This window comes from Pungitius pungitius, chromosome 4 (genome assembly GCF_949316345.1).
Source record: "Pungitius pungitius chromosome 4, fPunPun2.1, whole genome shotgun sequence".
Taxonomy (NCBI): Eukaryota; Metazoa; Chordata; class Actinopteri; order Perciformes; family Gasterosteidae; genus Pungitius; species Pungitius pungitius.
Genome location: NC_084903.1, coordinates 20886632 through 20899526, shown reverse-complemented (window position 1 = coordinate 20899526; position 12895 = coordinate 20886632). Strand labels below are relative to the sequence as shown.

At 44.9% G+C, this 12895-nt stretch overlaps 1 protein-coding gene across 3 annotated transcripts; it reads right to left on the bottom strand.

The window, feature by feature from the left end:
• Positions 1-9869: 9869 nt before the first annotated feature.
• Positions 9870-12325, bottom strand: tmem208 (transmembrane protein 208). Of its 3 annotated transcripts, none has more exons than XM_037455291.2 (6): positions 12193-12325; positions 11266-11361; positions 11046-11105; positions 10822-10958; positions 10461-10545; positions 9870-10305 (listed from the first exon to the last, which is right to left on the bottom strand). In XM_037455291.2, the coding sequence occupies exons 1-6, from the start codon at positions 12262-12264 to the stop codon at positions 10168-10170; spliced, it is 588 nt and encodes a 195-aa protein (XP_037311188.1). In that variant the 5' UTR covers positions 12265-12325; the 3' UTR covers positions 9870-10167. The 3 variants fall into 3 exon arrangements, with proteins under 3 accessions (XP_037311188.1, XP_037311197.1, XP_037311206.1); XM_037455300.2 differs by having other exon boundaries at positions 12086-12290; XM_037455309.2 differs by lacking the exon at positions 12193-12325 and having other exon boundaries at positions 11197-11336.
• Between the last annotated feature and the right edge of the window lie 570 nt (positions 12326-12895).

Below are 12895 nucleotides of genomic sequence, written 5' to 3'. Positions count from 1 at the left end.
ATTTTAGTTTGCTTTCAGTGTCCTGGAAAGTCGGATTTACATTTTTTTCTTAAATCCTGTTTTTTAATTTTCCTACTGAGAAAAAATATATAGTTTCCAAACATGATGCTTTTATTTTGAAATCAAAAACACTGAGCCTGTAACTCTACAGGAATTGACTTTCCTCTCTCTCTCTCTCTCTCTCCCTCTCCCTCTCTCCCTCTCTCTCTCTCTCTCTCTCTCTCCCTCCCTCTCCCTCTCTCTCTCCCTCTCTCTCCCTCTCCCTCTCTCTCTCGGGGCCCCAGAGGAAAGCTCTGGAGCCATTGGTTGATTCCCGCCATCATGTGCCAGTCTAGACACTTTGGCGGCTGGGAGTCGAACTGATTGTTGCGCAAACACGATAGGTTTCAAGTTTCTTAACTCTTAAAGACGCAACATCCGGCTCTGCCCAAAGTGGAAACGCTCTGCAGCGTGAACATCACAGGAGAAAAAAATACAAAATAACAGCTTAAGGATTCCAAATAGTTCCTCGACTGTATTTGATTATGATGCAATCAACGTATGGTATTTGTTTTATTGCCCTCATATTATGTGTGCAAATTATTGTTATTATATTTAAAAAAATAAAAATTAGAAATATCTTTTGCTAATTAATAATGAAGTTGTCCACTCTTTAACTTTACTTTCTAAGAAATATTCCATTCTCAAAAATGGTGAAAAACATTGAGCTTTTAGACCATGAAGTATTTAATACAAGGTGATACCTAAATAACAATACCTCCTGGATGTTATTGATCATTACAATAAGAGCTTATAGTTGTGTTATCGTTAAGCACATTTGAATAAATTGTGCATTAATTAATTACAATACCACAATCATAAGAGTGCAATAATAAGGACTAAGACCATTCAGTAAACAAATCTCAAAACATAAATGTTGAGCTTGTCAAATGGAGTGAGTCAATAAATTCAAATCCTGCTGTGGTTCTGGCAAGACTCGCCCTTCGCCGCCTGAGATCAGCTAGTACTCGATGCTTGGATTGGTCAGGGTTCATGCGTCACGGTTGAAATTGGTTTGGGTAACAACACCAAATCCGCAATAATGTTAGCGGCTCCTCTTCACGGAGGCCGCCATGTTGCGTCACCTCATACTTGAAGGCCGCTGTAGACTCTCTGGCATGTCGTGAAAAGGAACCTGAGTCGCAAAGTGCAAAATGACATCAACAGCCGCCATTTAGTACAGTGGGGTTTGGTAGACTAGCTTTACATGACAATCAACGAGCAAAGTGGTAAAGCAGGGGCAAAGTGGGGGCAAAGTGGGGGTAAAGCATGAGTAAAGTGGGGGCAAAGTGAGGGTAAAGCATGAGTAAAGTGCGGGCAAAGTGAGGGTAAAGCACAAGTAAAGTGGGGGTAAAGCATGAGTAAAGTGGGGTTAAAGTGGGGGTAAGGCATGGGCAAAGTGGGAGTAAAGTGGGGGTAAGGCATGGGCAAAGTGGGGGTAAAGTGGGGGTAAGGCATGGGTATAGTGGGGGTAAAGCCTGGGCAAAGTGGGGGTAAAGTGGGGGTAAGGCATGGGTATAGTGGGGGTAAAGTGGGGGTAAGGCATGGGCAAAGTGGGAGTAAAGTGGGGGTAAAGTGGGGGTAAAGCATGGGCAAAGTGGGGGTAAAGTGGGGGTAAGGCATGGGTATAGTGGGTAAAGCGGGAATTAGGGTCAGGGGGGGTTGTAGCCCAGTGTTAATAAATAATGGCAGGGGAAACACTGGGGTATCCCCAAGTGGCATCACGCCAGTCCTTCCGCTGCCCGTCTCTGTGCCAGCTCTAGAGTGGAATTTTAACAACTCGCGTTGGTTGAAGTGGGTGTTACGACAGCGGGATTAGTCCAGCAGCGTCCCCCGGGAGGGGAGAGAGGGGAGAGGGGGGGGGTTTCACACCTCATATCAGTAGAGTTCCCCCCCTGAGTGTCAGTTTCAGTATGGGTGCGGAGTACCAGGACCAGGCCTCTACTGAGGTATGCGAGGGACGACGGGGCTGCTGAAGACGTCCGAGTCAAGTTACAGTGACAGGAGAGAGTCGAGGAAAAAGGGGAGAGCCGCGCGCGTGTGTGTGCGTGTGTGTGTGTGTGTGAGAGTGCGTGTGTGGGCACCTGTTTAAAATGTGTTTCCCAGTGTAACTCAATCAGATGCAGAGTGGGAAGTGTTTTGGAAGAGCTTCGTCAGTTGAATGTTTCAGTGGCTGCATAAACACCACTGGGACTCACAGACATTAAGATTTATAGTACATTTATTGAAAACAATAAAGGACCTTTTTATCCTTTAAAAAATGTATATATATGTTTTTCTTTTTTTAATTTGTATTTCTGGATAGATAGACCAATCGAATGCAAAATGCAGACATTTGGTTGTCAACAGGAGAAGAAAAGAAAAGCCATATGGGGTTTATTAGTTCGGCTGGGTCAAGCACATAAATCAAAGAGGGTGTAACATACATTCCTAATACTCAACACTGAGTTACACATGAAGCTGTCAAAGTGGAAACACGGGATTTTTATCACCATGTGTTTTGTGTGAAACAAACGTCTGCAAGAATTTTATAATACAAATCATTATTCTATTGATAACTTTCTATATCTAATTTAAAACACATTTTCCAAATGTAGTGCTACTTATGACACTCACAACGGAAGGCAGTGACAATGAAAAGGGATGTGCTTGTCTTCACATTGGCCTCAAGCGTACAGGTAATATTAACAGCAGCAATGACATTAGCTGACCTCACCCAGTGGGAGACGTGGTGGCATTGACCTGTGGGACGCATCGATGGACAAAACCAGTTCCAAAGCGTGCAATGAAACAGCCGTGTGCATATGGATTGGCTAATGTACACAGGGACCAAGTGCAACACATCTACATTATTAATATCTCTGTACGGCCCAGAGCCTCATTGGACATTGGATGTGTAATTACATCAGAGGCAATGAGAATAAAGCTCTCTCAAATGACCTGAATCCTCAATCAATAGTCAGACAACTGTCTGCAGAACTAAAGTATACAGTATATATATATATATATATATATATATATATATACATGAAGAGGACAAACGGAGGGATACAGGGTCTTTTTACAATGTGCAGCCACATGATCATTGAATTACACTCATTATTACCGTTGTTTGCACATTGATTGCATAAACAAAATAAGATGAAGGAAGGTAGTAGAAGATGAGAAGCATATTCAACAGAAACGACAACCGTTTTTATGCATTCAATAGATGATTGGAATGTAATTTTCTTCTTTTCAAAGTAGTATTTTACACACATGAAAAGATGATTAGATAACAAGGAATTAGGGATCAAAGGTCACCTGATGGATTTGAGTGTTAAAAAGCGGTAAAATGTCAAAACAAAATAACACAAAGGTTCAATTTTAAAAGCTCTGAGCACTATGATCAAATCTATTTTTACTTCATTTGAACTGGATCAGGGACAAATGATTCAAAACCTGTTTTTTATTCTTTGTGAGTTCAACAATTGTTACTGACGCCATGTAATCGCCTCCGGGTCGCCTGCGTGTGGCTGTGCCGCCGATAAGGTGTGTGTGTGTGTGTGTGTTGTGAGTGTTGTAAGAGGGTGGGGGGGTGGGGGGGGGGGGGGGGGTTAGTATGAAGGTTGGCGGGAGAGCAGACAGGGTGTCCGGCACCAAACCGCCTCCCAAAATAAACCCGGGCCCGGCCTGCGTCTTTGTGTCGGCCCGGCGGCAGACCCGAGGGCTCCCACGCAGAGGAGTCTGGGGGCCCCCGGCGGCCCGCCACAGGAACAACATGTCATCGGCTTCATCGCTCCCCTAATGGCTCTCTCCTCCGCACCAGAGACGGTGCACGGGGGGGGGGGGGGGGAGGGGGCCCCGGCCCGAGGCAGGCGGTTTTCTCTCTTTTCGCATAAACATTCACGCACACAAGCGCTGCCCACTTACAGGCCGCCACCAAGAGAGAGAGAGAGGGAGAGAGAGAGAGAGAGAGGGAGGCCGGCTTCTCAAAACGCACGCGCGGCGGTGCTGGAGATGTGATGTGTTCGCCGTGGCTTTGGGACTCGTGCCAGGCCGCCGTCTCAATATGGCGCCCGCGAGGATCCCCGGAGGGGGGGGGGGGGGGGGCAGAAATGCCGCCGTGGGGTGACGAAACGCCGAGGGATGGTTTGACAATCTGGGAATTACAAGTATTGCCTTTCTTGCAGAGGCTGAGAAGATCAACAGCAATTTTTATGTTCTGTTCACTATCAAGTTACCAGTTAGCAGCGTTAGCTTAGCATAAAGACTAGAGTGTACTGATTAGGGCCAGTGTTTGGACAGTAGCTTCGTATGTAAATAACAGATATAAAAAATGATCCTCTATTGCTTTAAATGTCAACTTACGGCTAGCGGCAGGATAACTTAGCATAAGGAAAACAATGCACCATGTTTCCATTAAAAAAGCGCAATAAGTTACGACTTTCTTTATATTCCGCCTCCGTTGCTCATTTTGCTCAAAGCTGAAACCCAAAGTTGAACTGGGGCCAGCGTGTTTGCTCGAACGAGTCGGAAATGTTCATTTTGTTTGTTATTCTGAGGATGCAAAGCTGAAGCGTGTTGCATGTTCTGTCAGCCCGTGTGTGTTTCTCAGAGCCTCGGCTCCTCTGCGGAGTCTCATCCCCAAACCCTCGGGAGAACGAACCCTACACCTTCAGGGAGAGAGAAAGGGCCAGTCAAGAAGTCGCCGGAGCCGCTCTCCCAATAACAGTTCCCAGTTGAGCAGGCACACACCCATCTCCGTCTGCTGGACCTCTGGCACCACAGAGGGACGTAATCAAGCCTCCTTCTCTCTCTCTCTCTCTCTCTCTCTCTCTCTTTCAGCTCTAATGTTCCACAATCCCTTTGAAACTGCACTCAGCTACCCTTTCAATGAATTTCCATGCACTTTTTTTTTTTCTTCTTTTTTTTTTCCTTCCAGGGCCACATATTTATTTTCTTTCCCTCTCCTCGCTGGTCGGGCTCTTCTCACGCTCGACCACTGGAGCTAGGCGAGCCGCTGGCTGCACTGGTTAGCTCATTAATCACTCTTCTGCTCCCGCCCCCCCCCCTTCGTTCTGAGGAACAGAGTCACTAATTAATGGAAAGCACTTTTATGACAGAACACAGGAGTTTCCTGGAAATTAACCATTAATCTAGACTTCCATTATAGGTCTAATAGCGTGACATGGGGGCGGGGGGGGGGGGGGGGGGGGACACAAGGGCTGCGTAAAAAGTGTGTAAAAGCTCATTAATGTTAATGCATGCATTAGCCAAGTTGACAGCTGCGCAGGTTGATTGACGCTGCGTCACATTTCAGATTATTTTAGTGTTTATTCAAGAGAAGGTGCAGGTCCCCGCGTGACCTAACACCTCGGACCGCTCGGTCCGCGTTCACGATCACGGGATGCACGCCATATTTTCTCATGTCTAGCAGTGGCTGGTGGTGGAGGTTGGAACGGCGTGTGAGCTCAGGATTTAAGAGGCTGATGTGAATGAGTCGGTCTGAAATGAAAGCGTGGCTCTGATGCGCTTGTCTCAGCGAACTATTTTCTATCCTCTGAGGCCAAACAGAGACATTTTAGCACCATCTTGTTTCTCTACTTTACTTTTCACTCGGTCCGTGGTGCAGCCGGTCCCGGGATCCTCCCGACGCTGGGTCTGGTTTTTGGTGAAGGCCCCAGGGCTGAAGGACATGATATTTGTGCGTTTGTTTACTTTCACAGTATTGTACTTTGTTTAGACTTCCATCGTGGTGGTGGGTGGGGGGGGGAGAGGGGCCAGTATCGGAGAAAATGAGGAAGGAAATGAGATGAAAACAAAGGAAGAGGAAGAGAAGCCGGTGCGATGGAGCCTCAGTGATCCTGGTTCAGCCGTGCGGTCGGTGGCGCCGCCGCTGCAGCTAATGGCTGCGGCCCCTCACGCAGGACCTTTCTTTAAAGAGCACACACAACCAAACAAAGTAATGACTGGAGGTGGAATTGATGTGGGCTGTGGCCCCAGGAAGAGTTTGTGTATCTGAGTGCTTACCACAAAATTGGTGCTGCGTCTCATCATCGGATCCCGCGATCAGAATCGGCCGGTGGCGTGTTGGTGCAGCGTTTGGGAGCTCGTGACTTTATGGCGTTTTATGCTTTTATTGGAGACATTACGACAGAGAGATTGCCCTGTCTCCTGATTTGTTATTACACCAAATACACGTCAAGTACAAGCATGCACAGAGGAAGCACTTCCTGTAGATGGTGGTGGTCCAAATCAAAAATAGTGTCAATCTCTCACTGGTATTTATTCCTGATTACAGCTGCATGGCGTTTGCTTTATGAATTTTATCCCTGAAATTGCATAATCCTGAGAGGATGAGAAATGAGTGAGTGACTTCTTACAAATGACCCAACAAGGCCGAGCTGAGATTGATGATCCGCACCTACTGGCACTGCCTTTGTCTTCCAGACTCGCTTCAAACCTCGTTTTTTGGAGCACTGACAAATGGTGTGTTTTATGCTTAGGGGGCGTTGTCGTTTATTCATTTGTTGTTTGACAGCAGACATACGGACGGGAAACATCGGAGGATGGAGGAGACTGAGAAGAGAAGACGACGGCAGGAATGAGATGGGGGTGTCACTCTGTTAGTAACATCACCCTTACAATTAATGGTATAGATTTGTCTCGTTAATGTTGTATATTACTATATTACTATATTACTATTACTATTAATTCAAGGTAAGATCACATTTGTATCCCGGTAATTCATGAGATGATCCTTTTCAGATTTCTAGAGATACATCCGTTAAAACAACAGAAACATCTCATCCATTTGTTACGCTGTGAAAAAACGTGTAACAGGAGCGCTGCATGATGCCGACTCAAGTGACATCACATGAGGCAAGTCATCCCGATTTCACACGGCTCCCTCTGGAGCCACAAAGGGCTTCATGTAGCTTTTTCCCCGTGTAATAAAAACTACCTCAGACTCGCAAACAGACTTTAATGTGTGAAATCGGCGGAGTTCCCCTCTATAAGTACTCATCGGGCAAAGATGCAATTAGAGACGGTGTTTTTTGGGATGCAGCACCTTATATTTATTTTCGTCTTAACACGGCAACCATCCAAAAAGCGATGATCGCAGAGCTACATTTTATTTTCACCTTTAAATGCGCTACAGTCCAAAAGCAGCACGTTCCATGAAATAAACATGATATTAATCTGCTAAAGGCTGCGGCACGTTAAGTCGCTTCATGGATGTGCCTTCAGCTGGGTGACAGACGGGGAAGCAGAGGACCGACCGGCCGGAGACGGAGCCAGATGTTGAACAGAGGTGAAGATCTCTAAGGGCTGTTGAATGTTTGCCACCAACGATGATGCTCGCACACACACACACACACACACACACACAGATTGCCCAACAGCTTCTCTTTAAGGCCACGTTGGGAGCTGTGGGTCCTCTTTAAACCAAGGGAGAAAGCTGGGTAAAAAAAAGTACAGCTTGTTTGTTATTGGCAGGAGAAAAGCGCTAATGGCAGCCAGCCCTTCGCCGGGACCCCCCCCCCCCCCCCCTCCCACCGGCCCGCCAGAGGTGTTTGGGTCAGTTAAGTTTGAGTCAAAACACGGCGTAGATCCTAAACTTCAAGCAGACTGCGAAGCGCCCGCCCTGCCAAACACTCGGAGGGGGGGGGGGGCTCTGATTCTGTTTACACGGCGGAGGCTGAATGTTCAAGGGAGCGCACTCTGCATCCAATGTAAATTGCTGGCGATTCTCTCGCTTCACTTCAAAGACAGGGAGCGCTGTGGTTCGAGGGTCAGAGGATCGACTTCTGCCCAAAATGCCCCCCCCCCCCAATTTCCTGTTTTGTCTGGGTGTAAAGAGATCTGAAATGTGAGGGCCCGGGGTCCCGCTGGAGCCAATGAGAAGAAGAAAAAAAAGGCTCCACTTCAACTTTTCGAGCTCAGGTTTGATGCTTCTTGTTGACTTCAGCATTTATTTTCTCTGGCTTCGATAATTGAGGTTTTTTTTTTTTTTATACACAAAGCCTGGGAAATGGAACGAAGCTTCGACTCCCTCAATATATCTTGTCAGGATGAACCCTTTTTTTTTTTTACTGCCGTGGTAAACAAGAACCTCTCTCTCTCTTTTTCTTCTTCTTCTTTTCTCTCTAAAATCAGGAGCCAAGACAGGGACTCTCACATGCAACAAGTTATTTTGGGACATACTTCTCTGTTTCGTGTTGCACCCTCGAAGCAATAGCAGAGACAAACGCTGTGCTATTGAGAAAGAAAAGGAGGAAAGTTTAGAACAAAAACATACCAAGTGTCCTTTTTTTTAATCTCAGCCAGAAGGAACCTTTAGAGAAGGAAGGAAGAAGGAAGAAGGAAGAAGGACGCTCTCACGAGGGAGTTTCTATGTGGACGATTGGTTCATACAAACATGTAACTGTGATTCTTTTTTGGGGGGGCGGGACCACGGGCAGAAGGGCTCCGGTGCTAATTACACTGCAACATGGCCCCTCTCAAAGCCCACATCTGGGATTGGACCCGACAACTGGATGCCGTGCTGCTCTCATTTTGGTTACTTTGTTTATAACCCTATAATAGAGACAGCATAGGACCACACGGCAGGAATGAAGGAGGGCAGGACGCTTACAAAGTCAAAAAGCAGTCGTTTCGAAACAAATCTCTCGGGGGAATACATTCAGGCGAGGGAGAGTTGTTTGGATAAATCAAGGCAAACTTTGTAAATGGGTTTCTGCTTTGTTTCCTTTTAGCAGGATTTGCAGCATCACGGGCGATTCTCCTTGAAAACTGAATGCAGGTTTTTGCTTGTTGAGCTGAGCTCGGATGAAACAACAATGAGAAATCCTCAATTATATTTGGAGCGTATCTGGGCTTTGGGAGCCCACTCACTATCTGTGCAGTCTGAGCATGGACATAATCACTAAATACACTCTGTCAACACTGGAAAGAAAGGATAAAGTCACTTAGCAGACTTGATAATACATTTAAAAAAAAGGTTCCCCTGAGGACTCAGGCTCAACTTACCGGATGGAAACAGAAAAGTGGTTGTCGTTTTTTTTTCCGTATTTGGGGATTAAACTGTCATCCACGAGCTAATTTGTCAGGTTTCATTTTAAATCTCTAATCTCAAATATGTGAGCAGAGCCAAGAGCCACTTGAAGAAAAAAAAACGGTGGTTGTCTGATTAGTGGCAGCAGATATCTTTAGTGGGATGTTTATTCATCGGTCTTAAGATTATCTCAAACTATTTAAAATAACCAAATGATAACATGCTGCTTGCCGTCTTCTAAAGCCCATTCTTTGGCTGCAGTGCCAGTGTTTCACATGTTGAGCATCAAGTTTAAAGAAATGATCTACAAGGCGTGAACTAGACAGTTGTTTTTAAGAGAAATACGGCTTCATCATTCATGGCTTGAAGAATGTGGAGGAAGATTCTTTATTTGCCAAAATGAAAAAAGAAGAAGACACTTTAATCCCCGTTGAAAAATGTAGCCGTTTCTATTTGGATGAGTGAGCTTGTTTATTTATTACGTGTTGTTTCCAAAGCAAAGAAGCCGCCCCAACAGAAGTTTTCGTATGATTTTTTTACACTTTGACTAAATGGAATTATTGAGGTTCCTACAAAAACATGAATAACTCTATACTGATACAGCAGTGTATCATGGTCTTCCTACCATTCCTACCTTTTATTGAAGAGGCTGAAATTCTGGAATGACACTATAGGCACTTGTTACATAACATTTCAGGTGCACCCAGTTATCTTAAATAACAAATTTCTCATCACCAAAAGACGTGACGTCTTGCTCATTGTGGTGACAGTATCAGGGGTTTAAGGGACATCTGCTGGGGGCGGAATTGTGCAAAAGCAACAAACTCAAATCCCTGCATGAGAATAAATGAGATTTGGACCGTGACATTATCCAAGCAGGGAACACATTTAATAGCTGAAGCACAAAAATTGGATTTCAGAAGAAAGCAGAAAAACAAACAAACATGCAATAAGAAGATGCCACAGTATGAGATTTGGACAGAGTTTAACTTAATAACAAAATGTCCTCCTGAATAACTTACGAGTTCCTTGCTATCTGTATATTAGATTCTGTGTATAAAAATACTGCCTCCGTCCGACCCGCAGCATCAGAATCTCTTCATCTGTCTGCGCTCTTGTCTTCTCTGCTTCTTCTCGTTCACTTCCTCCGGGGCCGACGGGCTGTCTGCCATAAACCAGGGGCCCAGGATGTTCACCCACAGCATGTGGAGGGCTCGGGCCGGGGCCTGACGCATGCACGCGCACATGCACACACGCACACACACACACACACACACACACACACAAAGAAAGAAAACAAGATGTTGTGAGACAAGGAAGGGAGAAATCGGTCAGAGGATGAACCGATATCTCTAAGGATTGATCAGGGACTTTGTCTTACCAGAAGCCAAAGATACCAGAAATAAGAGGAGATGGTGCTGAGCACTTGCACTATGGCTGTGAGCAGGATGACGTCCTTGAGGTGCCTGAAACCAGGCGCGTACAATAAAACATCACTAGGAAAATGACGTGCTGCTGTGCACATAGAAGGACAACGCTGTCCTCTTCAGCAAGGACTAACGAAGCATATGAAAAAAAAACATTTTTACATACTAAATTACTTAAAGAATGACTAAAGAATCATGTGATAGAAACACCTAAAACAACAAATCAAGTTCTCAATAGCAGTCAACAAATATATCCTCTTCCTCCGCTCTACGGGGGGCGGGGGGGCGGGGGGGGGGGGGGTTGGGGCTACTTACTCAGCCATTCCCTGCTCCATGTTCAAGTCTATTCCTCCGTCCAGGAGAGCTCCGTCATCGGCGAACGCTGGCTTGGCCATGGCCGACATGGAGCGGTAACTCCCGACATACACGGCCAGGGCGAACACAAGCAGGAGCTGCAGGAGGCACGCGAGGCGTTAAAAGGCTGGGGTCACATTTGTGGTGTATTGAGACTTTAAGTGATGTTGATAACGTGCACTCACCCATGTCGAAAATGATGACGAACTGTAGAAAACCAAAAAATTGATGGCGGCGTATATTGCCTGCGAAGGAACAGCAGTGTATTTATGGGTTTGGATGAGACGGGAGTGGGATGTAAGTCTGATTAACACAAATACCACACAAGTGAACTACCAGAGCGGGGATCCACTCTCAATAGTTTTGCATTTCTTTCGACGGTAAAAACAGCTCCGAGGCTCTTACATTGGCTCCTAGGATGACTCTGATGTAGAACTTTAGAGTCGCCTCGTTCTCCTCATAGATCTGCTTCTTTCCCTTTGTGCCAACCTTCCCTTTGGGCTGTGGGTCAAGAACACAAAATGATCATGCTGTTCTTCAACTCCTTAAAAATAAAGTTAAAAAAACAGCTTAATAGACATGCATTTTATTATGCTGCACGCTTAAACTTCCTGCTGTGGGCATTAAGTATTACTTGATATCTAACTATTATTAAATATGTATTGATTCAGCTAAAAGTGAAGATTTGATAACTCTACGTTCTCATCTCTTAAGATGTATTAACGTTGTATTGACTCAATTTTGTAGTTCTAGACCTTTTCTTGTAGATATTTTTGAGTAATCAATTATTATGTCAGAATACCTACAACATTGCTACTACATTTTCAACTTTTGATGCACATCTGTCAGTGGCTTGTTTTTGATGTTTCTCTGTTGGTTTGATTAAGTTTTTTCATCTTTGTAAACTAGCATGTGAATAAAGACAATGTTTAATTAATAAGCCACTATACAGACACGACTAAGTAGTGGTAGTAATCTAATGAGCTGGATTCTGACAGAGCTTAACAGCGATTCAGTTGAGTGAAATACGGCGTTAAAGGGGGAGAAAATCCAACATAATTTTTTTTTAACGTAGTCTTTCCTACACAGAGACACCAAAATGTATCTTCGATCATAGTTTGTGGAGCTCGGGCTTGTTCCCGGGTCCCCTCGCAGAGCCGTAGCGGTGAATCAGTCGCTTGTCCCCCCCCGTCTCTCTCTGTCGCGCGCGTCCCGTTTCTCTCACCGCCATTCGATCTCTTCCGCCGCGTCTTTCTTTGACATCGACCTGTGACCCGCCGCCGCTTCACCTCCACTGTTTTATTCTTGACTGACTCGCAGGAGGAAACTCACGAGACTCCCTGCGGCGAGGCTTCCTTGTAACACATCAGCATTCGGGGGCTCCTGATCGATGGAGGCAAACATATCCGGCGCAGGAAGATGTCGTCATCGATTCCCATCGCAAGCGCGGCGGTGGCCCGGTGAGGAAGGGTGGAAATGTGGTGAGATGGCGCCACCCTCTGGTCAATAAAAGAATGATTTAAAAAGTCAATGAATGACATTAAAAGAAGAATTATTAAAAGAAGATTGAAGTTATTATTAAGGCACTGTTTATGTTCTCTATTTGGGCTTCAGTCTTTACAATGAGGTTTTATTATGAATGTACTATTTCATATTTGTATCATACTGTTTACATACTGCAAAAACAAGGCTCCTGCTGTAGCCTAAAGTTAAAGATAAAACAGTGTAAAACTCCTGTGTTTTGATTGTATTAAAATAAAATAAATGCTGTTATCCATATAGTGCAGAGACAGTAACTATGTAAAAAATCAAGTCAAATGCAGGGTAACGTCGTCAACATGTGTATATTGGCAATGTTTGATATAACAGAGACCTTCAGCATGAACAGTGCAGGTTTGTGTTTGTGTAAAAAATATATTTTTGTCTAGAAGTTTTCTTCTGTGATCTTCTTTCACCAATAATGTAATGAAAGAAACTCTGGTGAATCAAAATTAAATTAACAAAAAAGTTATGACACAATAATTAACGGTTCTAC